Below are 26687 nucleotides of genomic sequence, written 5' to 3' on the forward strand. Positions count from 1 at the left end.
CCCCTAAGCCAACCAGTTGACAAAAAATCCGTCACTTAATTTGCTTTCTATCATCTTCTTTTCGCCATTTTTTACGTCACTGAAACCGTAGCTTATGATTGGTTGGCGGTTTCATTCTAGTCATTTTCAGTGGCGGAATTTCGACTTGTTAAAGTGGCTACCAATCAGGATTGCATGACTGGAAAGCGAGCGCCTTACACGCTACGCCATCCCATCCTTTGACTACAAAACAAAAAGTACTTTTTGTTGCATTTATTTTCTCGAGAATTTTTTCAACAACAAACTATAACGACAGTTTTTGCAAATAAATAATTTACTATCGGTTCGATACTAGTTGATGTAATCGTAATGAAAGCAAATGAGATAAAAAAATCACAGCAAAGCTAAAAAAATTGGACTATTGCAGGAGAAATTCACAGGAAAAAATACAGCTTGAAGATTTAAAGCAATTATAAAGTATAAAATCTGCGAACAAAACTAGTTCTTTCTACGTTGAATCAATGTGAAACATAGTGATCATATAAACTGAAATGATCATAGCCCAGTCAGCAAAAGTTGTCTCATTGCTTCACCGTGGCTAGAAGTTGGAAAGATGTATTGGTGCCATGAGGTGTGGTGTGAACAATGGTCACACATCTTCACTTCGTCAAGTATTCAAATCTCCATCTAAAAACAAGTTGGGTCATGGCCTCTTTAGACTTGCCTCCTCAAGGTGTAACCGTTTACTTACTGGTGTTGCACGTTACGGTTGCGTTGGGGCTTGGCAAAGAGTGCTACATGTGAGTATGGTGAAATGCAGACGGCAGCCCACACAATCAAGAATTGCCCACTGTACAGGCTATTTCATGCTATGGAAGGTCGAGTATCCATTGATGATAACTCCAGGCAGTGGCTAACCGATGGGTGCCTGATATATAGCGACAACACGAGAGAAGTATAAATGGAAAATTTTACTGACTGGAAAATAAGTATGTTAAAAAGCTTGCATTTTCTTTTGCGTTGTAGAGGTAAACTTTAAACATAGCTGCGCTTCTGTGTTTAAGAATAGCTTTCCACAAATACTACAAATCAACATACTGAGGGAGATAATCAACTCAAGGAAAGAAATCTTGTGAACTAATCATAGTATCTAGATTGTGGCAAAAAGGGATATGAAACACTGCCGACGTGGCAAACTCTTTCCACGCATTAAAAGTTTGGACATATTTTCCCGTCCATAAGGGACTAAGATTGCTGATATAGCGCATATTGCAGATTGTTGTGGATATGTCAGAAACAGTAAAACAAACAAAATTGAGATAATCTATATTTCGATTTTGCGTAGCGCAAGCAAAAGACAACATATATACGGGGAAAAGAATGTTCTAATAAATGCTTGAGCGCCAGTTTATAACAAGGTCGGTTTTCTGGTTAAAAAACAAGTCCGGAGTGCGTTGTACAATGTACAACTACATACAGTAGAACAAAAACATCAATAACTCAAGCTTGTCATTTCTGAGTTTTTCCAACTGTGTACTCCCGTCGCACAAAAATTAATTTGACTCTAGACCGCACAAACGGAGTCAGAAGCAAAACCGTTTCACAAGCACAGCATTATCATGTTCTTTCCTCATGACGAGGGTTAGGGTACAATGAAAGATTGTTCATGGGCGTAAGGAATAGGTAGTGTATGATTTTAATGGGGAAGTATTCAAATCATAGGCACTGCATTTGTTTGCATGACGATTTTATATCGAAGTGTTCTAAAGAGGGAAATAACCAGACTTGGAGTTTATTGGCTAAGAAAGGCTACAATCATCAACAATAACAGTTGATTCGACCAATTAACGATTGTTATTTTGTTTGATCACGCAGAGACAGTGTGAATAATTCCCGTAAAAATTTGCGCTTTAGACGTCATCACAAACCAATGATTCGTAATTATAAAAAACAATCTTCTTAACCACACAATCAAGATATGCTCTCGCACAATACCAACTTCGTGTCATAATTTTCACATAAAGAAATTAGGCTATCGACCACTTTTACATTAAAAAAATGTATAATACAGTCTGATTTGGATATGCTTCAAGGTTTGGAAACGAATCCAACCAGGTGAATTTCTTTCTTCTCCGTTAGGCATAATTTATACTCCACAATAAATAACCGTATATTGCACTAAAGCCATTCAGTTGACAGTAAAACGGTTCTATTTTTTCATAGTCAAAGAGAGCTTATGCTGTATTCACACAAATTAACTGCAGTGCATAAAAGACATGGGAAATCATAAGTCCGACATACACTGGCATTGTGAGGAACCAAGTGTCCGGTACACGACAACTGGGCGAGACAAAGTGGGCGATGCCACCTTGGGCGAGACCAGGTGGGCGACGAGTCAAGTGGGCGACGGCCAAGGTGGGCGACGAGCCAAGTGGGCGACGGCCAAACTGGGCGACGGCCAAAGTGGGCGACGTGTCAAGTGGACGACGGCCAAAGTGGGCGACGGCAGCGAAAGTTTAGCCGGTCGGAACGGTGGTGACATATATAATTTATGTAGTTACTTTGTGGCGTCACGATTTATCATGAAGCTTAAGAGAATAAAGTCATATTTTATGTTTTAGATCATAAAATATGACTTTTTATTTTTACTTTAAAATGCAATGATTGAACCCTAGTAACTTCCTAAATGCAGTTCAAACAGCTCCTGTAGACATTGAAACTTGATAATTTGTGGAAGAGAGGCGATGGGAGTTTCACGATGTAAATTTGCATTGTGACATCATCTTGACACATTATTTTGCAACACACAAACCAGTCTCTGAATATTATAAACACTTGCGTTAGGTCACTAGGTCAGCCAGTGCTGAGATCTTAACTACTAAGTAGCTGGTTACGTGCATTAGACATTTGAATTTTGGCAGTGATTTTCAAGCGAAACCGAAGTTTTTTGTTAGTTGTTCGAGTGTGTTATTGTTCAAAATAGGCCTACATGTAAAAACTTACATACGAATCATCAACTACGGAGATTAGCATAAACTTGATGCTCTAAAGATAAAGTCATATTTTTCAATTTTTAGGTCATAAAAAAATTGCCCTAGTGAATAGTAATGACTTATTAACGTAACAATGACTGTTGACTTAACAAAGCAGACCAACAAACAATTTTTTAAAAGTTGTTTAGATTTTTCATTGCATTATTTTATATTGATTCAACGTCTTTGTTTGCAGTACAACGTTTAAACATAAGATTATGGTCTGGGATTACAGACATTTGTCTTTGTTTTGATCGCATGCGTCTGTCCCACAATCATTCGATTGGTGACCTATATATATGTAGGCCACGACATTCTGGAGAAGCGTGCTCACAAATTGAAATGACCTGAATACTTCGTATAAAACATGCAAGGCAAGTCGTAGTTGTCATCACAATCGATTAGACATTTCAATTTTTGTAGTGACTTTCAAGCGAAACCGAAGTTTTTTGTTAGTTGTTCGAGTGTGTTATTGTTCAAAATAGGCCTACATGTAAAAACTTACATACGAATCATTAACTACGGAGATTAGCATAAATTTGATGCTCTAAAGATAAAGTCATATTTTTCAATTTTTAGGTCATAAAAAATGGCCCTAGTAAGAACTGTCAGTCAGTCACAATGTGTTCCGTAAACTGCTGATACGGCTACGCAGCGTTTAGACTAGAACAGTGGTTCTTAACCTTTTTTTCCCCAGCGCCCCTTTTCAGAGATTTCCATTGTCTGGCGCCCACCATAATATAAGGGCTGTAGCCTACTAATGACATTTTCTTCCAAGACTATAAGGCTAGCCTACAGCCAGTAGTAATTAGTTAGTAAGAAAAAACTAGTTTAAGCCGATGTTAGTTTTAATACTAAAAAATCAGCACAGATGTGCCTTAAGGCTCTTAACTTAAAAGTCTTAAGGCACATCTCTGCTGATTTTTTAGTAGTTAGTAAGAGTTACACTAATAACCATTATTGATTGACTATTATTATGACCAGTCCTTATGGTTTGCTTGCACTGCCTGCCCGCTGTCCCTGCCAAAAGCTGACCACAAAATGCCATTTACTTACTACAAGGAAAGGGAAACAATGCCCATTATCAACAACAAAGGCCATGCACAACACCATCCGACGTCCACGCTTGTCGGATGGTGTTGTGCATTGTGCTGTATAGGCCAACATAGAATGCTCTGAGAGAGAATCACTACTTCCCTTGTTAAACACAATCTCTATACTGTATATAGCTCCTCATCCTCGGTGGATTCTCGTACCCCCAGCAGAACTACTAAAGCAAATTTGCAGTGAGGAAAATATCGTTACACCTTCTGAATGTAGCGCCCCCTGAATATTTCCGCCCCTCTAAAAGTTAACAGCGCCCACTAGGGGGCGGTAGCGCCCAGGTTAAGAACCACTGGACTAGAACATTCGGATTAAAAAATATCAGTTGACAGTTCGTACCGAAGTATTTTTCTGACTTGTTTGTCAAAGTAACCTGTAGCTGAGTATCGTTCGAAACTCGAAAGACGCTTTCGATTGTGATGACAACTACGACTTGCCTTGCATGTTTTATAGGAAGTATTTCAATTTGTGAGCACCTTCTTCAGAATGTCGTGGCCTACATATATATAGGTCACCAATCGAATGATTGTGGGACAGACGCATGCGATCAAAACAAAGACAAATGTCTGTAATCCCAGACCATAATCTTATGTTTAAACGTTGTACTGCAAACAAAGACGTTGAATCAATATAAAATAATGCAATGAAAAATCTAAACAACTTTTGAAAAATTGTTTGTTGGTCTGCTTTGTTAAGTCAACAGTCATTGTTACGTTAATAAGTCATTACTATTCACTAGGGCAATTTTTTTATGACCTAAAAATAGAAAAATATGACTTTATTTTTAGAGCATCAAATTTATGCTAATCTCCGTAGTTGATGATTCGTATGTAAGTTTTTACATGTAGGCCTATTTTGAACAATAACACACTCGAACAACTAACTAAAAACTTCGGTTTCGCTTGAAAATCACTGCCAAAATTCAAATGTCTAATGCACGTAGACGTAACCAGCTACTTAGTAGTTAAGATCTCAGCACTGGCTGGACCTAGTGACCTAACGCAAGTGTTTATAATATTCAGAGACTGGTTTGTGTGTTGCAAAATAATGTGTCAAGATGATGTCACAATGCAAATTAACATCAAACAGCAACGGCTATTACTAGGCTACAAAAAATAATGAAAATGTTGCTTCCAATGCTTCGTGAAACTCAGCTTCAGCGTGAGAACTCTCATTGCCTCCAACAAATTATCAAAGTTCAATGTCTACAGGAGCTGTTTGAACTACATTTACGAAGTTACTAGGGTTCAATCATTGTATTTTAAAGTAAAAATGTAAAGTCATATTTTATGATCTAAAACAGAAAATATGACTTTATTTTCTTAAGCTTCACGATAAACCGTGACGCCGCAAAGCAACTAAATAAATTATAAAAGACTTTCAATTACATCTGTCCAGCTACTTAGTAGTTAAGATCTCAGCACTGGCTGACCTAGTGACCTAACGCAAGCGTTTAAAATATTCAGAAACTGGTTTGTGTGTTGCAAAATAATGTGTCAAGATGATGTCACAATGCAAATTAACATCAAACAGCAAGCGCTATTACAGCATGCTTCGTGAAACTCCCATCCCCTCTCTTCCACAAATTATCAAATTTCAATGTCTACAGGAGCTGTTTGAACTGCATTTAGGAAGTTACTAGGGTTCAATCATTGCATTTTAAAGTAAAAATAAAAAGTCATATTTTATGATCTAAAACAGAAAATATGACTTTATTCTCTTAAGCTTCACGATAAACCGTGACGCCACAAAGCAACTACATTAATTATATATGTCACCACCGTTCCGACCGGCTAAACTTTCGCTGCCGTCGCCCACTTTGGCCGTCGTCCACTTGGCACGTCGCCCACTTTGGCCGTCGCCCAGTTTGGCCGTCGCCCACTTGTCTCGTCGCCCACCTTGGCCGTCGCTCACTTGACTCGTCGCCCACCTGGTCTCGCCCAAGGTGGCATCACCCACTTTGTCTCGCCCAGTTGTCGTGTACCGCCAAGTGTCTGGGCCCATAGTTGGGTTTAGATAAATTTATGGTATCAAAGTAGAAACATTCCTTCAAGGTATTGGGCTCAAAAGTTAAGTTGAGAACCCAGAAGGTAAGGATAATACTTTTTCAGCGAGAAATGTGAACGACCTTAAATAAATAAACATGTTTATCACAGGCAGGAAGATAATTGGCATAATTAAAATTCTTTGTCAATGAAGGTTCACCTAATTTCTTTAAACTTTTTCATGTTCAACGTTCCTCCTTCTTCGTAGTATAATTCCAGGAAGCATTGCAACAGCAGCAATCAACAACATTCCGAAAAATGTGGAATACGAAAACACATCAGCCATTGATGATAATGAAGAAAGGACTTCACCAGTATGAACGCAGATGAAATTGTAAGGAATGAGCCCCAGTAAAACAGAGAAATAAAACGGGAATATGGGAACACCAATAATTGGTGAAGAAAGATTCAAAAACCAATTTGGACTGGCAGGAAAAAGCCGAGCAGAGAGAAGAAAGTAAAACAAGCTACTCTCGTTTTCATTTACTTTCTGTTGCATTGCCAAAATTCGGTCTGGAAATTTTTGCAACACTAATTGACGTCCGAAAAACTTTGAAAGCAAAAAGCAGCATGTGGCACCAGAGGCAGACAAAAAACATACCAAAGGTAAAGCAGATGTTGTTCCAAAGATTGCACCTGCTAATATGTTTGTGAAAACAGAGCCAGGAATAGCAAAAGTTTGCTTGTACAAGTATGCTGAGCAAAACCATAACATTACCAATCCATAGTGATCTTTTTGAATTTCTTTCAGAGCAGAAGAGACATTTTTCAAGTCTTTAAAGTCTTTTGGAAAATGTATTTCAGAGCTATATTTTTCAAACTGCCTTGTTAAGAAATACAACCACAGTGTAAAAACTCCAAAACAAGATGCCACACCTATTATAGATCTATATACAGCCATTTACAGTGATTACAAGAAACCTGCAATATATATATATCGCATTACATAAGTACTATAAAGTATATATAATTATATATATAAAATATAATGAAATAAACACTTATATATTAGAGATGTAGTTAATTAGAAGACATGTCACAAAAAAGTTTTGGAAATAAATCAACAGAACATTAATGAACATTGAACAGTGCTAACACATTAAATACCACAACAGAAAAATCTAATGCAACATAAATTAACATTGAAGAATGGTAGCAGGATGTACTCTTTTGTGTATTGATGATTCATTTTAATTAAAATTTTGCATTTTTCTATGCATTTAATAATGATAGTTTAGGCTAAGCAGACAGCTTTCACAAGTTTTTCTTCAAGGGTTACATCAGGGTGGGTTACTGGGCGATTATGCCTTTAAATTACTGAGCAAGATTATATACAGTATGAGTATATACATGAATTGTTAGAAAAATTCAAAGGAGTAAAAACACATTGTCAAATCATGCTTATTAAAATAAACCCTTACTTTCAGTACAAAACACTACACATGCACTAAAACTAATTTTAGCAAGCATTGCTGGTAAAGTTGATGTTGACACAACTGTTATTAGCTGCTAGTTTTCAGATTTGTGTTGAAAAAAAATAGAAGACATAGCGTTTGTTCTTAGCAATGACATGTGACTATAAAAACATTATTCTTTAAATGTTAATAAAAAAATACACGAAACATGCACGGTTTTAAGTCACTAAGGTTTGAAAAAAAATTAATTACTTTGAAGCTAGGCTTTAAAACTTACAAGACCAAAAAGCTATTAACAAAAAAAAACAGAGATAAGTCCAGCGCTGTTTATCATTCATAGAAAATCTTGAGCACGAATTTAGTTAATTTAAATTTTAAAATTAAAATTGCAATATGAATATATACTGTCATTTTAACATAAATTGACAACAAGTTTTACACATTTCATCAGTTGCCGTATATAATTGCGGTTATATAAATTTATCTTCAACCAAAACCCAGACTTATTTCTAGCTAATTGGAGCCATTGTTCTTGTACAATAAATTCCCAATACTTTGTGGTAAAATTGTCTTTCATTTGTTTACTTTATGTTTCATTAGGGAATTCAAAGTTCAGATGAATGGTTAAGAGAACTATGCCACAATGCCAGTACCGGTACTCAAAATAAAATCATGCTAACAGTTTAAGCATCAAGCTTCCCAAAGAAATGAGTAGTTAATTGTACTTCTGGCAATAACACTGTCAGAATTTTAGTTGTTCTCTTTATATATCTGTAAATAAATATAGAAAAAAACAAAGTGCAATGTTACACTGACAGTATAAAAAAGTTATTCAAGTTATAGCTTTAAAATAAAAAACTATAAGAGTTTATATATATAAGCTACTTCTTCTCAGTGGACCACTCTTCAATCTTCTCAGATTCAATCTTATCAATTTTCTTTGTTTGTTTTTTACTTTCTTTGCCTAATTCTACATTCTTTTTAACCATCTCATTTGTTTGAGATGAAGCATGAGCGGTGCCTCGTTTCAGTGCAGTCATGTTGCGCATTAGCTCATCAAGTTTAGGAGGGTCGGTGCGAATCCTCTTCAGCCAAGCGTCCCATTCTTTTGTAACTTTATTTTTCACATGTTTTGCTTCAATTGCGCTACTGTCACCAGGTCTCAACATCATACGTACTTCTTGGTCTTTTCTTGTACCTTTGAGACCTAAGAAGTATTTTTGTGGGCGAATTTCATAGTAAGAGTTTCCATCCAAATCCTTTCCTATATATGTTTTTTCAGGACTAACTTTCATTGTTTTCGACACAAACTGACTGACTGCCTTTCTGACTGAAGAAATTTTATTCATTTTTTAAAGATAAGCATAAACCTCATAAAAACTACAAGTGAGTTTGAAAAACTGTATTAAAACATGGTTCTCACATTAAGTGAAAAGAAGTTTTTCGCTAAACTGCATTAAAATTAAACAAGTAACCTAGGCTATTGGCTGAAAACTGCAACTGTTTACACTGTGGCAATTACATAACCAGCCAGCAAATTACTTTTTTGCGACTATCTTAAGAGAACATAGTTTATAGGCTACCAAAGTCTAGGATTAAACAAAATATCAGCTAAATATATGGTCATTTGCGGAAAATATTACAAACAAAATGCCCTACCAGACAATTGATAGTTTGTAGTTATTGATAGCTTACATCTGTAGGCCTTGTGCAGGGGTTAATAGCATTGGCAGTGTACTCACAAATACAAACGTACCACTCTACTATGTTCAATTGTTCAAATTTCTCCAAATTTGCAACAACAAAAAGAACTAGCAAGTAGCAACTAGGTGTAATGTTACAGTAACATTGTTTAAAGGCTGTGGCTATATTTACACTATATACTGTAAGAATAGCCTCAATAGTGTTGCCAGATAAGGAATTCTGCCCTAATTTGAGCAAAGTTTAAAGCTGTTGAAAACAAAAACTTGTATTTGGAAATTTTTTTAGTCTTGGGCAAAGATCAAAACCCTAAACTTATTCCTAACTCTAGCCCTTACCTTAACCCTTCCTAACTTTAATCCTAACTCTGGCAACACCTCATTGTGTAAAAACAGCCACTTCCTTGTTTAAATGTCAGAAATGCTTAATCACACATAAGACAAATTTATGCAGTAGGTTTTAATAACAATGCAGTAATTATGGCTTTTCAACGCCGGAAAATGGCTTTTCAACGCTGGCTTTTCAATGCCGGAAAGCAATCAATGAATCATGCATAGCTATATAACTTACAGACCACAACCACACAAAACATTGTGTGGCATATCCTGGGTTTTTTTTTTGGTCATTGACCAATTTTTTAGCAAAATGTCCAAAAAAAATTTAGTCGTTTCAGTCAAAATTTCCGAAAAAAAAACAACGGTTTTCAGCGAAACTTAACGTTGTAGCTAGTCAGGAAGTGCAAATTTTGGTTTGTATCAGCTACCGTACTTGAAAAGAAATATTTTCATCAGAAAAAATGACCGAAATATATAAAAAGTCACCGAATTTTTTCAAGTCATTTCAGACAAATGACTGAAAAGTCTCAACCAGGGCATATATCCCACACATCACAGTAAACCACATTGCCAAGATTTACAAAATCACTTGTATTTTAAAAGATCTCAGCACAAGCCATGCAAATTCCTTAAATTTGTCCCTAAGTAGGCATAAAATTTCCAATCTGCAAACAAACTTCCTACAAATGAGAACAATGATCATTAGGTTAATTGCTTGCAATCTAGAGCACTCTCCTGTTAAGCAGACATCTGGCAACCTTGTTGCTGCCACCTGCCAAACTGAAAATTAAAATTTGCAGAAAAAGCTATTGAGAATAAACAAGATTCACCTTAAACTTGTACCACTGTATTTTTTCATAATCAAACAAATCTAAAAACTCTTTCAGGCTGATGTTAACGTTATATCTCTATGCACAAGATTGATTGTTATGGTTTGTTTTATGTCGCTTTACAACATCTATGGTCTTTTAGCGACAGTCATTATTATAATATCTATTTAGCACAGTTAGAACACAACAGGGCATAGTGAAGGGTGCAATACGACACAACACAACATAATGCGATACAGTAGTTCAAAATTTTGAAAAATCAATGGCCCCCCTTTTTTTTCAACCTTGTGAAAAAATCAAGAAACGTCATTTTAATTAAAAAAATTGTTTATACAGTAACCGGTAGTTAGAATGATAAAATGATATAAATACAACACACAATAAACATGATATATAGTTAGTACATTAATTAGCTATTATTATATAGGCTATTTGCAGTTAATTTATAATGGTTTTATTAAATTTTAATTTATTTCTTTTGTTATATAGTGTTGAATTAGACTGAGGGATGGCCCACTAGGGAGCCATGGCCCTCAGGTTGGGAACCCCTGGGTTAGACTAAGCTGTATTTATCGTCTGCACAAAGTTCCCTAATTGACAGGGCGACCATACGGTCTACTAATCAATTGCCGCCCTTGTCATGGCAATAACTTTTTCCTAATCCTAAATTGTCTGTTTTCGTTGAATAGTTTGCGCCTTGACCGGTTTGCGCAATTTAAAGACGCCCCTTCTTGTGTCAATGAATGCGCTGCGCGAGAATGACTTCATCGACGCTGCACGTTTTTTTAGTGTCTTGTAATGAGCTTGAACTAGATTGGGTTACTTTTGCAAATAAAAAAGCCGTGAAGTCGACGAAGCGCCCAAATTAGCTACCGGTAATTGATTGGTGTTGCGATCGTGTCATGATATTTTGAACTGATTATCTTGTTTCGGTATCATCAAGCACGTTATAACGTCCGCGTTTTGTCGCTTCTACCTTGTTTAGGTTGATTTTGAATGTTTATCCTCGGACTGACAAAGCCTTGATAGGTTATTAGGCCTACTTGTAGTTTCGCATAGTAGAGGCCTCTGACGCAGGGCCAGTTACTCAGATTGACAGAATGAAATTTCCGATTGCTGAAGTGTTGTTTGCTGGGGAATTATTCCATCCATTAGGTGCCGCGAAATGGACAGCAGTCGTTAGCATGCGTTGCTCAAGCGCACACCCCTAGAGTCGAACCAGCGCCGCTTGATCTTGAAGCTTCTTTGTTCACAAAGCCACGCGCTAACCAACTGAGCTATCGGGGCGGACATACCTTTTTCTAGACCTCTGCTATGTTTGCCTTATATTGTTTTTCGTTGATGGTCATAAATAAAAACAAACTGAAAGGGGCTGTACAGCTTTTAGGCAATCCGGATGACTACAGCACAAAAAAAGTTATTTTTGAACGATCGAATGCAATTCTCTGTCGTTGTCTTCAAAAGTCTACAAAAAGTTCAATCGCCTCACTGCTGTTAGGCTATACTAGCTCAATAATAACTGCAAATGAAATAAAATATTTTCAATGAAGCAAAGTTGTTACTCGGCAACTGCTCACCATTGTGACATTTAGGTTAAAAATAGCCAACTTTATTAACAAACAAAGGCAGTTTCAGTTTGAAATTTGTATTGCGTTCAAAGAAATGATATCCGTTTAGGGGCGCCCAAGATCAATTTGGTTTGCAAAAATACGAATCCAACCAAAGCTAAAGTGAGTGAATGGAGTAGATAGATTTCAGTTCAGTTTGTTTTTATTTTTGACCATTTTTCACAACGAAGGAACAATATATGACAAACAAAGCAGAGGTGTAGAAAATGGTAGAAGCGACAAAATGCGGACGTTAGAACGTGCATGATACCCAAGCAGGACAATCAGTTTAAAATATGGCAGGGTACCGTAGTACTCAGTGGCAGGTTGTTGGTGATTTTGGGAGAGCTCATTGCATGTTCGTTCATTTTGCTTCCCAAACTTTATGCATTTACCAACAATTTGCAGGTTTAGTCATGGAACTGTTAAACAAACAGTTCAAACAAGTTAGTTAGTAAGTAGCAACAAGGGGTAGAGGTAGAGTAACATGGTAGCCTAGTCTTATAATGTTGTTTATTGAGGTCGAGTAGAATATGCGTCCGTAGTTGTTTATCGTAATCACATGTTCTTTCTTGGCTGTGGCTATATTTACACTAGGGCTATAGTGTAATAATAGCCTCAATAGTGTTGCCAGATAAAAAATTCTGCCATAATTTGAGAAAAGTTTAAAGCTGTTGAAAACAAAAACTTGTATTTTGGAAATTTTTTTAGTCCTGGGCAAAAATCAAAACCCTAATCTTATTCCTAACTCTAACCCTTACCTTAACCCTGAATCCTAACTTTAATCCTAACTCTGGCAACATCTGATTGTAACCATGGCATAAAGTGTGGAAAAATAGCCACTTCCTTCTTTCTTTCCATTGGATGTAAATAAAGTATGATGTTTTTTCTCTTTTCATTGACTGATCAAAGTACTGTACAGTATGATATTTTTTCAAAAAGTTTTTAAGCTTTTGGTTAGGCAAAATGATTCTTGCTTCTAGAGATCAAGAAAATGAACGACGTTAACCATGTCATTTCAAACCACTCCTCAAAAGGATTTATCACTATGAATTAATTATGTAAAACCTACTGCTTTGAATCAAAATTTTATCAGTGGAACTTCTCACCACCCCTCATCCATTTACAAAGGCATTGTGTTTGGAGAATCAACAAGACTACATAGGCTAAATGAAAATAAACATTTGCATGAAATGGAATTGGAAAAATTAAAAGAAAAATGCATCAATTCAGGATTCCACTAAGATATGATGATTAAAATACTTCAATTGGCCAAAACATGGACAAAGCGATTTGGACCAAGCCAACTACAGAATAATATGGACAATAAATTCAACGACAAAATTGTATGGGCTACATTTTTCCCTGATAAACTGCAACTTACTGATGAAGAACTTAAATTCAATCACACTACCAGGATTGTATACAAAAAACCTACCACATTGACTCAGTCTCAGATACTTACAAATTTTAAAAGCCTTTCACTCAACACAAACTAAGAAGATTGGATCATCCCAACCCTGCAGAAAATGCTCCCTTTGCAGCAATCATGGTAAATGCAGTAGTATGACCTCTACTACAAACTATCTCATCACCAAATCAGGAAAAACTGTACCATTAAAACAAAATTTAAACTGGCAAAACTTTGGCATATATATACGTTGCCACAGTTGCCACATATATATGCATTTATTATGCAAACTATGTAAAGAGCAATATGTTGGCCAAGCTATTAATTCTTTCTCAAAAAGGTGGACTGGTCCACTGAACAATGTGGAAAAACTACTCTAAAAGCTTGACCAACACAAGAGCATCCCTACCGCAACACTACTCCAAATTCCACAATGACATTTTGCAAACCAAATTTGATGTCACATTCACTGAACAGTGAACAACCATCCATCGATTTATTTGACCTGCATGAAAACAAATGGCAAACAATTATCAAAGCAAAAATATATATTCAAAAATGATCGCACCCTTTGTTAAATAAACCTTGCCACCTCCTCCTTTTTCAACTCTTATGGGGACTGGTTAGTTGTAGTCTTTTTACTTATGTCTTATTACTTATGACGTAACAATTGTTTTTTTACTGTTCTACCATTTGAATAGGAATACTGTATATATATCTTATAGGAATAATACAGTTGCAGGCAGGACGTGTACGATAATATCCACCTTTACATCTTGCAATTTTAGTCAGTATAAAAATTTTTTTGTGCAGGTGGTTGTCAAGTTACCTCATTGATATCTTTTGATGTAGTTATATAATTTTTTTAGTTGCAATGTTTGCTAGAACAGGTGCCTTATCGGTTGAAGTGCAGACTTTACCTTTTTGTCAATTTAACCAATATTTTGCCTATTGTTGATGATTCTTGGTTAGGTTTATGATGGTACAACTTTATACCATACTCTTTCGTGCTATTTTTCATTTATTTTGCCTTTTGTTGTTAGGTTTTTTCATCAATTCTTTAATGTAGCAAGAGTGAAACGTTTTTCATTCTTTTGCACCTTCATCATTTGATTTTTTGTGCTATTTGCTTTCAGTTTAACTGAGGATGATCTAGCTACTAGGTGATCGAAATCGATTTTTGGTTGTTTATGATTGAACTTACTGGTGTGAAAATAAATTCGTTTGTATATATTGTTTCTGCAGATTAACCTTTATTTTAGTTTGCTTTGATACAGAGTTTCAATTAGGCCTTATTGCTTTTCAAGTTTCTGCCTATTTTATCCGTTGTTTTATCTTTTTATCTCCTTTTATTTTGTTCACAACTTGATATTGTTTTCCAAATTTTTATCATTCCAATCCACGCATTCCTGAATTTCTGATTTGAGTCGTTAGTTAGTGCATGGTATTACGTTCTTTCCATTGCTTCTTACTGCTCTTTCTATTGCAAGGGTTGGACATCAACAAATTTCAATCCGGTTTGATGGCAGCACATTCAGTCAGTCCACACATTTCTAGTTTGAACATTGACAGCCACAAGATTCCTTTTTCGGAGGTCGCTCTGAATGTTATCGCACCACCTCTTCTTTTGTTGTGGACATGGAGTATGCCCTTTTACGTTCATCAACTGAACCTTTTTAGGCCCTTCTCTTTTTCAGTCGCTCAAAGTAGAAGGGCATATTCTATGTGGATGACTTTTTAATGACATGTATTCAACTCACAAAGTACTACCTGCAATATTATACTTGGTTATTAGTGTTTTTTGTCATATCCATTCTTTGCCTGGTAGTTGAAGATTTAGATTAAGTGGACAGGAAGGCAAAGAAGTCATTTTTGTATCCACCTTCACAGATGAGTGGATGACACAGTCGCATGCCTTTGATCGGTGTTAAACTGGCCCCTTTGAGATCTCAACCAAAGCTCTCACCACGCAGCTATGCACTATGTAACCCATGGTTAATGCAAGTGTAAGCAAAGTAAATTCCCCTTTTAACTCAATCTGTACATAATAGATCCTACTATTTCTGGCTACTAGTTTTCTGACAATCTTGACATTTGAAGTTTTCATCGCTCAATCTTTATTAATTGAGACTGCTTTGATGTGTCAGTGCTACTTGTTGGCCCAGCGCATGTATATTCGTAGCTTGTCGCTTCTGTAAATGTCGAAAACTGAAGAAGAGCCAGAAGAAATTAAAGATGAAAAGAAAAAGAAAAAAGAGAAATCAGTGATTCAGACAAAGGTAGAAATTGTAAACGAAGCTTCAAAATATATATGTAATGTATATATACATGAAATAATTTACCTGTAGTAGTCTACAGAACACGATTAAGTGCATGCTGCACTTTTAATTGCATAATCCATTCTGTTGCATTAAGACTGATTTCCAAACTTTGTTCATCAACAATATATAAATATCATATAATAATATCTTAATATCATAGATATCACACTGTTCACACAATATAGTTAAATGCATTTAAACTTAGTTTGTCAGATTTTGCCGTACGATTACGGTATTTAAACTTGTGCGTTGTGATGTTAGTTATGCACTGTTGGTGTTATACTGCTATCTACTATGCAGGTTGTAATTCGTCGACTCCCGATTGGAATGACTAAGGCCCAGTTTCTTGAAAGATTTGATCCACTACCAGAACATGACTTTTTTCGCTTCGTGTCAGGAGACAAATCGTAAGAACACTGATATCACTGGTCTACACGATTTTTGCTGTATCAACTTTTAGAACTGATTTAGAGTAATTTTGGGGTACTGAATCCGAATCTGACCTCAGATTTATCCTATCATGTCAGGTTTGTGAGATACAATAACAACAAATTGTCACTTTTGTCAAAAGTGGAAAATTTGACATTGCGTTTATCACACATACACATAGTGCTATATCCCGAAATCCAGGTCATGTTTTGCATAAATAGTTGAAATATACCCACAAACTATAATTTTGATACCAATTTGTTTTCTAAGCAACATTATTAACTAGGTAGTAATAACAAGCTAAAAAGGAGGCTAAAGGTATAACTGACCGCCAGCCCCCCTCCTCTGTCAATGTTTTGCATAAAACCTCAAAGATTTAAGCACGCCTATGGCAATGCTTGTCCAGTAACCTTATTTAGGCTGTTTTGGCCTGTCTAACACTAACCTTTCGTTATAGCACTGCACAATGCACATGCTGGTGGTAAACACAACTCCAAATCTTCCACTTTTGGCAAAATAAAGTATTTTTGTTATATCATATCTCAAAAATCTGATGTGATAGCGAAAATCTGAGTTCAGATTCGTATTCAGCACCACATAATTACCTTCAATCAGTTTTCAAAGTCCAAACAGCAGAAAAAAAGTCTTTTTTGTAGACCAGTGTATTTTATTGTTTGTGATCTAAAACTTTTGAGTTTTAAAATAGGAGTTTAGTCGTTTTTCTAAAGTACAGAAGCACAACTCACTTCCACCCAGTTCAGTCGTTACTTTCATGCATTGAAATTTTTAACCTACTTGCTGCTGATATCATTTCAATTCACATTCAGCTTTAAACTGTATACATACAGTGAATGATAGTGATATTACAGAATAAGAAATAAGCTTTAGGCGAGGCGATTGCACTCTAACTGCATGTAGATGTACGCTTAGGTACAGATGTACCATGTATATATATACTACAATAGGCTACAATTATACAATCAAATAATAATAACTATTAATAGAATAATATTACAGAAAGCTTGTTTACTGTTCAATGCCAAGCAAAAAGCCAAGCAGAGCGACTTACATCAAATGCAGTTACTAGTCTTAAAAAAACTTAAAGAAGCTGTTTCACTCTTATTGGGATTATCAGAAAGCTCTTATTCTAAAAGATTTTATTTGATTTTATTGAATAAGACCCTTCTGAGTTCTGATGACCCGAACAGGGGTGAAACAGCCTGTTAAGGTTTTTATTTAGTAACAACTGCATTTAAATCTAATCAAACATTTAAATGAGTGTGATAGAAATCGCTACAAAACTGGCAAGGTAATTGTAATTCTCTTACTTCTTCTGCTATATTAACTTTTTCTTGTAGATGTGCTCACCTTTTTTTACTGCTTATCTTTTAATCAAGTGATAAGCCCATCGTATGACATTTTCTAGCAGCAAAAATTTTGTTGATTTGTACTGCTCAATGAATTGTTTAATTTCTCTTTAGGCTTGCTCCATTCAGTTATGCACGTGCTTATATTAGCTTCACCAATGTTGATGACATTGTAGTTTTTCGTGACAAGTTTGATGGGTCGGAATTGGAGCTAAAATCAGGTACCTACAGCTGGTAGTTAAATGTATTTAAAAACTATTTATTTTAGAAAGTATTATTTCAAGAAGTTTACAATGGCCGTTATTAACTGTTGTGTTAGTGTCACGTGTGTTTTGTTAGAGAATAGAGACTGTTATGTATAGCTCTTCTATATTTCCATATTTTTGAAACTCATTGATTATTTTGCAAACGAGATGCGTGGTACAGCGATAGGTTGCGAACGAACCTATTCAACCCCGACTTCTAGTCATCTGCTGGAAGATTAAAATAAAATCAAGTACCCAAAAAACAAGAAAATCGTTCTTCAAAATTGTTTTTCTAAGCTCAACTGTTAAATTTTCATTTTTGCAGGTCATAAATCGGTTTGCGTTGTTGAATACTCTCCATTTCAAAAAGTCCCCAAGAAAGGTCGAAAGAAAGAGGACCCAAAAGGCGGAACCATATTGAAGGGTATGTGTTACTTTATGTATTATATATATCTCTGGAGTTCTATTTATTGTCAGATTTGTCAACGAAGAGCAACCGATTGCTCAACAACTTTTGCCTCTTTTGCATCTATTTGACGTTGCTACATTTCGCAATGAAAAAAATCAAGTCAATGTCATCGACCCGGTATTTCAAGGCTTCAAAATGTGACATAGCCGGTCATCTCTACTAGTATGGTCATGGGTCAACGTCATCCATACTAACTTGCAGGATGATGTTGATTTTTTGTAGATGCCGATTACATAAAGTTTCTTGAAACCCTTGAGGAGGAAGAGGAGAAACAAACGATTGATATTGAAAAGTATCTTGAAGAGCTCGAGCTACGAGATAAGCAAAACCAAAAAGCAGTGGAGACTCCATTGACATCATTTGTAAAACAAAGAAGAGACGAAAGAAGGGTGTGTAATGTGTTACTTTATTATTGTAAACTTCATCAGATCTTCTTCTTTCATATGAGGTGATAGCACTCAAGTTGTTTCATCCCGGCACTGCAGCCATTGGACTGTGTCGCTATAAAGGTTGGTATTTCCATTTTGAGGTCTGTAAATCGGATAGTGATGAATGATGTGTTGTGCGGTTTGGGGGGCTGATCCACATACACAGGATGACGATTCGGCAAGACCCCACAGGGACATGTTATAATTGAAACGCCCCACTCCAGTACGAAAACCATTGAGCTTTACCCAACCTTTGCGGGGTAACTCTGATCCTGGTGGGAGTAAGGTGCCTGGAAGTACTGTCAACTGCTCTATGATTTCTGCTTCTAGTAAAGTTTTTACAACGTTTGTGTATCACTTTGTGACATGGACACAATGTGCCAAACGCAAGTCTATTTGTTGAGTTGAACGCTGTGTTGTTTCTGATCGCCACTTTAGCTATAGAATTCTTTTCTTGATGAATGTAACTGCATTTTTTGGCCATTATAAAAACAAACGATTGTTTTATTTTTTTTATAAAAACAGATCATGACTTTGCCAAATAAGTAATAATGAAAAGGTAACTTGGCAGCAATACGTCTTCCTGGGTTCTTCCGCTTTAGAATTTGTAAATAGAGTTTTTAGAAACTAAGCGCTGCCTCTTGGCTATAATTGGCTGTAAACTGTAGTTCATTATAGTCAATGGACTGCTGACCAACGATCATGTCATATTTTTAGAGTCCCATCTACTAAACACCAGATTGAATGCATGGTATAGCAACACTGGGTGAAGTCATCCTAATATGGCTTTTCACCAGCTACCTTTTCATAATTTGTCTCATTTGAAAGATTTCTGTTTCATTTTTTTTGCTTGATAGCGCATACGAGAAGAGAGAAGGAAACAAGATATTGAAAGAAGAAAAAAGAAAGATGAAGAACGTCGAAAAAAGAGAGACCTCGAGAGAAAAAAGAGATTTGAGGTAGAGAAGAGCAAACGTAAAGAGGTGGGTTGATGATTAATTCTACAACCGATTGGTCTTTTGATATCAAACGTTGATTGATTAAAATAACGTAAACCAACGTATATCTACGTTGCTATGAGATATATTTGTTGCTCTGATATTTCACAAAGAAGTAATTCGGTGCCAGTAATACGAGACGTGCGCTTGGTCGAACCCACGATAGGGTTACTCTCCTCTATTTACACCAATAAAATAAGTATTTTTTATGAATTACTGCATGTAATACTTTTTAAGGAAAACCTTAGCCATCGAAATAACTTGTTCAAAAAAGTCTTCAGCAAACGAACACGTAAGCAGCAAAGTGTTAAAATGTTGTTGACTTAGTGGACAACTCTAGCGATACCGTTCATATTCGACGGGCTGAGTTTCTTTTTTTGTTTCATGCTCCTCCAGAAGCCAAAGGATGAAGCTGAAGGGAAGAAGACTCTTGGAGAGACCAAGCGAGAGATGCAGGAGAACTCCCGAGCAAGACAAAACTCTGAATCCAGCGGTCCTGACGTCACCAAGCCTAAGGTGATTGGGAGAGTTGGTGATGTAATCAATGATGATGAATTAGTTCTTCATATGTGTTTGGTTCTTCAGAAATCGTGCGAATCTTTATTTTTCAAACATGAGTTTTATTCACAAGCATATGCAATTGTCAGCTCAGACATGAGCACTGCGTAGATGATCCTACAAACTACGCATTATCAGCCTAGGATAATTATATAATGACTTGCAAAGAAGATGCAGCAGCAAGTTTATAAATGTATGACTCACTTAGGACTGTTATTTTAAGGATTAAGGTCTTTTGCAACCAAATGCAATAGTAAAGGTTCACCATCACTGCTGTAATAGCAAGCTTTATGCGGTTGCTATACCTCCTCGCGAAAATAGGTCCTTGGTTCTACCCTTACCACGGTCAAGCAATTTCTTATGTTTAAACAAACTGCGAATTAAACAAACGTTTCAAAAAACGTTATAACAATGTAACTTAATTTTCAGATACTGCAGAAGAGCGAGGGTGATGCTGCCCACAGAAAGTCACAGGTTGGTGTGTAGATAATGTCACTTTATGATAAAACGACGTTGTATTTACCGCTTGTGCCTAAAAATGTCTGTCGTCTGCTGAGGGATATTTTCAGTTCGATTAAACAACCATGGCATATTGGGTCTATTTGAAACGTTTTGTTGATTGATAATTTAACACTTGTTTTAATTAAAACGACATTACTTTCCAAACAAGTAAAAAGCTTCCCAGCTGCGGTTCAAATTTTTTTTTTCAATTTCATTCAAAAAAAATGTTATTCCTGATTGTAATGCAGCAATGGTAGTCTTCATCACTTCAATCTTCCGCTATTCACACAAAAACTTGCCTGCAAAGCTTGAACATTTAAACTATTTGGAAACACTCTTCAGATCTAGAAACAGTTTAGTGATTTTCATCTTAAATGACCAGTCGTTGTGCCTAAGCTTTCTAGCTAGAAGATTAGCAGTCACTGAAAAGAACTGATTTTTTGTTGGGTGAGTGCTGCAAATAGTTATCAAAACCAGACTGTAAGCAAGCAATTTTTTCAGGCGTTTAAGAAAGGGGTGTTTTCTGCCAACGAGCTGGAGGAGACGTGGGCAGGGGATTACTTGGTGGAGTGGCCGGATCTTAGCCAGGTTGAGGACTAGCTGTAGGCCAGGGGTGTGAAATTTCTTTAGGGGGCCGGGAGTGTAAAGTGTTGGCCACAACCAAAATAATAACTGTAAAGTGAGAGAAATTTCCTAAAAGTTTTATCACAAAATGAAATACAACTTGAACTTTTTTGTGAGTAACATAAAATACGTCTTGCCCCTGAGGCTTAATGCTGCACGCCCCTGGCTTATAAATGAAAATTTTATAGAAGTATCACTGTTAGATTAATGCTGTTATTCATCCATTGGCTTATAAGTATTCGAGTTATTGAAGATCTGCCTTTTTCAAGATTGTAACGCCATTTACTTTAATGACAATGTTTTAGCTAAAATGAAATCTAGCCTAGCGCCTGTTTACTGCAATGCAAATCTATTGCTGTGAACAGTTGTGCTGCTTTTGAGATTAGTTTTATGTAAGTTTAAAAATAAATCAACCAGGTCGCATATTGGTAGGTTTGCTTGTTACTGCTATAGACAACAAGCAGTTTAAGGTAAAAGGCTGAAGTGGTGTGCGTTAATATGGAAGGTCATGGAGAGCACAGTTGTGTTGATAAGTGAAACATACATCTTACAATAAGTCAGGACGTAGTGATGCAGGATGATTATCAAAGTGTTGCCAGACAAGCTCCTTGAAATGCAATTAATGTATTCTGCAAATGCTGTTAATTTTATGTGACTCTCCTAAACCAACAGAAAGCTAATATACATATGCTATGAGTTGGCATATGAAATTGGCAAGGTGTTGAGTTGGAAACATTAACTAGCATTACATTGCAATTGCGTTTCTCAACGTCCCATAAACACAAAACAACATCGTAAAAACTCCACAGCCTTTCTCTGGCAGTTTTCAGCTGAGGTAAACGTAAATAGATCGCCTATCATGCAACTCTCATCTGAAAACACATTCGGAACCTGTTCTGAAGAATTAGTTTCTCTGAACCGTGGACCTGTATTGTACATTACAACTAACCATTCTTATTTTGCTTCATGCCTAATCATTTCTATTGCTTCGCCTTGCAATGCTATGACGTAGGCAATTGATCGCTTACAATCGTGTGCCTGTCGCGACTTTTTACCTGTGTTCTACCAGCGTAGATGCATTGCATACAGCTGACAGTTTAGTTGTGATGATATTTTACTTGCATGCAATCTTAGTTGTAAGTTGTAGTGTGTAGTCTCTTTGGTTCAGTTAATACCAACTACCTTATCATGTCAATGTTATTCGGTATGTTTTTGTTCAGCTATATCGTGTGTTCTGTTTATTAAACCCTAACTTGAGGATTTGCGATGAATGACAACTGTCGTTACTTGTGAATTTTGTTTCACGTTTAAACTGAGTGGGCTTGAAATCTTTTCAAACATGATCCTATGTTTTGTGGCCAACCCTCGTCCCTCATCTCATGAAGCAACATATCACATGGTTTTATTGTGGTGCTTCCCATCTTGTCCAATTCAAAAGCATGCGTGGTTATGAATCATGCTACGTATGCGATGGTGCTTTGCAACTCTTGCTGAAGTATGTTCAGTTCAGCATGCCATAGCCCTAAAAGACCGTAGGCACTTCTCTCCAGAGCAGTATGTTGTTCAAAATCATGAGAGAAGCCAAGGTTTTTGTCGAAAGGACGCCGCTACGCAATCGACGGCATGTCTTAAGTGTTTTGCCAAACACACTTTTAACGGTGCCTTGCCGGCCGCAACTTTCTGAAAGGTACCATTAAAAAATCCCCTTTGAGCAACAAAGGAAAAAGGCAAATAATAGCTAAACTAACTTATCGGCTTGCCACTGGCTGACTTGGCGCGGAGAGTTAGGGCGGTGATAGTCATTTCATTGACGTGGCTTTGATTCCCACCACTGGTATGCTCTTTTTTCTCAAACAAGTTCGAAGTGGATTTTTTAATGGTACCATTTCGAAATTTGCGAACCGGCCAATGCTATTAAGCGGTGTCGAACCGGCGCCCTATCGAACGTCGAACCAGGGTTCGACCAGGGTTCTACTCGACTATGCAGCCGACGCTGAAGCATGCACATTGTACAATGTACATACAACGACTCTATTACAGCTACGGTACTATCCTCTCCCTATAATTACGCCAAACACCACCCTCATCTAAGAGATGCAACAGTATGATGGATCTTATGATTCACTTACCAACACCGTCGTACGGTATTGGCACCATCCTATTACTTGCATTACAAGTTTCCAGTAAACCAATTCCACTATTCCAGGCCTGAGAAATTGTACAGTTGGCAGTTGTCATTTATGCAGCAGTATGAAACCTTTAAAGATAGCGGCATGGGGTTTTAATCGTTTTGCCATCTTTTCCCGTTCATTGACGTACTGGTAGTGTCTTTCGTTCTGGACACGTTAATGACGAAAAACAATATGATGTGAATCGTCATTGATTTGACGTTTTTCTTCGTAGAATGACGACAATGGTGAAAAGTCTTTCAACCGGTACAAAGAAGGGAGGTACCGGCCCTCGTCGCGTGAGTACCCGCCCAGGAGATGGAAGGATGGCCACAACGACGCGCGACCTGCTTCGGGAAAGCACAAAGAACCTCCCCATGACAACGACAAAAGAGATGATAAGTTTAAAAACAAGGTGAGCTCGGTGGCAAACTTCACCGTCCCAGCCAGCAAAACCCGTTCTTTTTACAACGGGTTTTGCTGGATGGGATGCTCTTGTCATAATTAACTTGGTTGCCAACGGAAGTATCTTGCAATAGGCTAAATGCAATTGTGATGTCAAAATACCAAAGGACTTGTAGCCTAATGTACTAAATTGTGGCAGTTGATGAATTGGACTTGCATGAATTTAGTTCAATCATCGACGTGCTTGCGTATCCAATACCCGTACAGCTGGCCATATGCCACAAGTCGACAACCACCACTAAATCTACAAGATTTTTTTGTACTTTTTCATTTATTTTTTTCAACTTTTTTCCTACAAGGTAAAAAGTTATAAATCGAAAATATAGTACAGTAGTCCACTCTTATTAGACCCACCTCTGCACCGAACAATCTTGGGGTTATTGAGCCGGGGACGATTCTCTACCAATCCTATACGTTCGGTAGTTCCAACTCGGACCAAATATGCTTAATAAGCTGGTGGGCCTATTAACCGTGGAAGACTACTGCAGAAGACTACAGTCCGCCCCGATAGCTCAATTGGTTAGCGCGTCACTTCTGGAACGAAGAAGCTTCAAGATCAAGCGGCGCTGTTCGACTCTCGGGGTGTGCGCTTGAGCAACGCACGTTAAGGACTGCTCTCCATTCAGCGGCATCTAATGGATGGAATAGTTCCCCTGCAACAAGACTTCAACAATTGGAAACTTCACTCTGTCAATCTCGGTGACCGAGCCTGCGTCAGTGATTCAAAGCCTCTACAAGTATGCGAAACTACCAGGATTAAGCTCTGCAAGAAGCTTTCCTAGTCCGAGGATAAAAATTCAATCAATCAAGTCAATCAAGTCAATAAACAAATATCAGTAACTTCTCAAGTAAATGTAGCTCCACACAAAGTGAAATTGCATGACTTCTGACTTTTTTTCATTTCTTTAAAGGTAATGTGTAAAATGATATTGTTAACTACGGAGAGTGGCCAATGTTACGATTTTAGGAATCTCTATAAGGTTACTGCTGTGTAAGATTATGTTTTTTTTTTTGTTTTTTTTTATATTTTTCCTGCATTGCGGGAAAGCGGACTTGAGCGCTATGCATCGGTGTACGCCTTCCGACGTACACCTGACCCACGCTGCAGCCTACGGCAATGTCTGTTTCCGGTTGTCTACTCTATTTATGACTTAAATTTAGTACTACCCATTACTCGAAAATCGACTGTAACATTTTCTATAAAAAAATTTCCTACAGAAACCAGACCGAGAAATCTACCAACCTGGCTCCCAAAGGGGCAGGGGAGGATTTCGAGGGGGCAGAGGGTCTCGGCCCCAGAAGTACAGCGAACAACGCAGTCGAAGTGCGAAAAAGAGCGAAAGCGACAAGTGACGTCAATGCGGCGCGCGACCCCGAGATCGCGACGTCACGGATTAGCAGCGGTGTTAGGATGGGAACAGCGGAAGCGGATGGCTTTCCCGATTTGTCTTCGTTCCGTCGGCGCGATATAATCGATTCAATTGAAATGGCGTGTTCTCGTCAAGTAATAATCTGATTTATGGTTTTAATTCTCACATTCTACCCTTTGAATTTGTTTCAATACAGAATTGCAACAATGCTTGGTTGGCTGACGCAGTGTTGGTTCTTCAGTGATGAAAGCAGGGATGTATGGAAGAGTTCAAGGGGTTAGAGTTAAGAAATCTACTATTTGGCTTGTTATCTTCAAAGTTGTTGTGGTAGGCTACTTACAACTATTTTATCCTACGTTTTGTTTCCTTTTCATTAATTCACTTTAAATAAGATACTAAAAAGCTGCCTTAAGGTGTTGAAAGCTTTATCAAAAAAGTCTACAAGTTTCCAAACCTGGCTGACTTGTAATGCCACAGAAACCGTATTTTATGATAGGCTAATGTTTTCAAGAAATTGTCTATAACAAAAATTAGCTTACTTCAAAGAACGAGACACAGCCTGTGGAACCATGATTCGTGATAATGCGAGCTGTCCTACGCTTAGGTAGGCTAATAATCAACCAGCCACTGATGAGATTAAAATAAGATATGTTATTCATCGCATGCTGACTGCACCGGGTTTTGTAGCCTACGAAATGACCCCACTGTGTTTTTCACAGTAACGTTGATAGTGGACACTTTTGGAACCGAAATAAATATAGGGGCCCGAAAAACTTTGAAGAAACAACAGCGTATTCTTCGGATACAGTGCGTTTTTATAAATATCTTAATTTGGGCGCCAATGACCTCATTGGTAGCTTACCTGGCCCAAAATATCCACTCAACGGCCCTGGCTATTCATACAGATGGCAACGCTTAGTGGTATTTTGTCGGTGAGGAAAGGTGATTCATTACTCCAAGTTGCTTCTACGATGAACCACCTTCTAGTGATAGTGAAATATCACCAAGTGGTTATATGTAAGCCTATGATAGGTGGCTTCCAAACTTGAATCCAAGTAGTATGGAAGATAAATTTCTCATTATATAGCCTAATACAGTATAAGGGTTCGTCACTAACGAGAGTAGTGTAGCCAGTTCCTTTCTCTCCACCTTTTCAGTGGTTCCCAACCTTTTTGTTGTCACGGACCCCTTGAGACAAATTATTAATTCTGCGGACCCCTACCTAAATTTTGCCTGAAACTCAATTTATATACTAACTTACTGACTATTGTAATAATTATGCTAC

At 37.1% G+C, this 26687-nt stretch overlaps 3 protein-coding genes across 4 annotated transcripts; 1 reads left to right on the forward strand and 2 right to left on the reverse strand.

Annotated features, from left to right (window-relative positions):
- Positions 1-237: 237 nt before the first annotated feature.
- On the reverse strand, positions 238-7061 carry LOC145775611 (transmembrane protein 41A-like). Its single transcript, XM_082586936.1, has 2 exons — positions 6321-7061; positions 238-666 (listed from the first exon to the last, which is right to left on the reverse strand). The coding sequence occupies exon 1, from the start codon at positions 7059-7061 to the stop codon at positions 6330-6332; it is 732 nt and encodes a 243-aa protein (XP_082443062.1). The 3' UTR covers positions 238-666; positions 6321-6329.
- Positions 7062-7087: 26 nt separating this feature from the next.
- On the reverse strand, positions 7088-9069 carry LOC145775621 (uncharacterized). Its single transcript, XM_082586947.1, has one exon. It carries the CDS (start codon positions 8922-8924, stop codon positions 8457-8459), a length of 468 nt encoding a protein of 155 aa, XP_082443073.1. The 5' UTR covers positions 8925-9069; the 3' UTR covers positions 7088-8456.
- Positions 9070-13801: 4732 nt separating this feature from the next.
- LOC145770556 (uncharacterized) lies at positions 13802-25611 on the forward strand. 2 transcript variants are annotated; one of them, XM_082582243.1, is made up of 11 exons: positions 13802-15738; positions 16081-16187; positions 17691-17797; positions 18147-18245; positions 18513-18679; positions 19576-19701; positions 20113-20232; positions 20704-20748; positions 21277-21363; positions 23803-23982; positions 25251-25611. In XM_082582243.1, the coding sequence occupies exons 1-11, from the start codon at positions 15658-15660 to the stop codon at positions 25383-25385; spliced, it is 1254 nt and encodes a 417-aa protein (XP_082438369.1). In that variant the 5' UTR covers positions 13802-15657; the 3' UTR covers positions 25386-25611. The 2 variants fall into 2 exon arrangements, with proteins under 2 accessions (XP_082438369.1, XP_082438375.1); XM_082582249.1 differs by lacking the exon at positions 21277-21363 and having other exon boundaries at positions 14093-15738.
- Positions 25612-26687: the final 1076 nt, after the last annotated feature.

This window comes from Aplidium turbinatum, chromosome 1 (genome assembly GCF_918807975.1).
Source record: "Aplidium turbinatum chromosome 1, kaAplTurb1.1, whole genome shotgun sequence".
NCBI lineage: Eukaryota > Metazoa > Chordata > Ascidiacea > Aplousobranchia > Polyclinidae > Aplidium > Aplidium turbinatum.

What these genes read in the sequence shown, in the direction of transcription:
- LOC145775611 (XM_082586936.1), bottom strand. Translation starts at nt 7,061, where the DNA reads ATGGCTGTATATAGATCTATAATAGGTGTGGCATCTTGTTTTGGAGTT.
- LOC145775621 (XM_082586947.1), bottom strand. Translation starts at nt 8,924, where the DNA reads ATGAATAAAATTTCTTCAGTCAGAAAGGCAGTCAGTCAGTTTGTGTCG.
- LOC145770556 (XM_082582243.1), top strand. Translation starts at nt 15,658, where the DNA reads ATGTCGAAAACTGAAGAAGAGCCAGAAGAAATTAAAGATGAAAAGAAA. An exon ending in TTCGTGTCAGGAGACAAATC is followed by an intron (nt 16,188 to 17,690) that starts GTAAGAACACTG and finishes ATTTCTCTTTAG; the next exon opens with GCTTGCTCCATTCAGTTATG. An exon ending in AGGCGGAACCATATTGAAGG is followed by an intron (nt 18,246 to 18,512) that starts GTATGTGTTACT and finishes GATTTTTTGTAG; the next exon opens with ATGCCGATTACATAAAGTTT.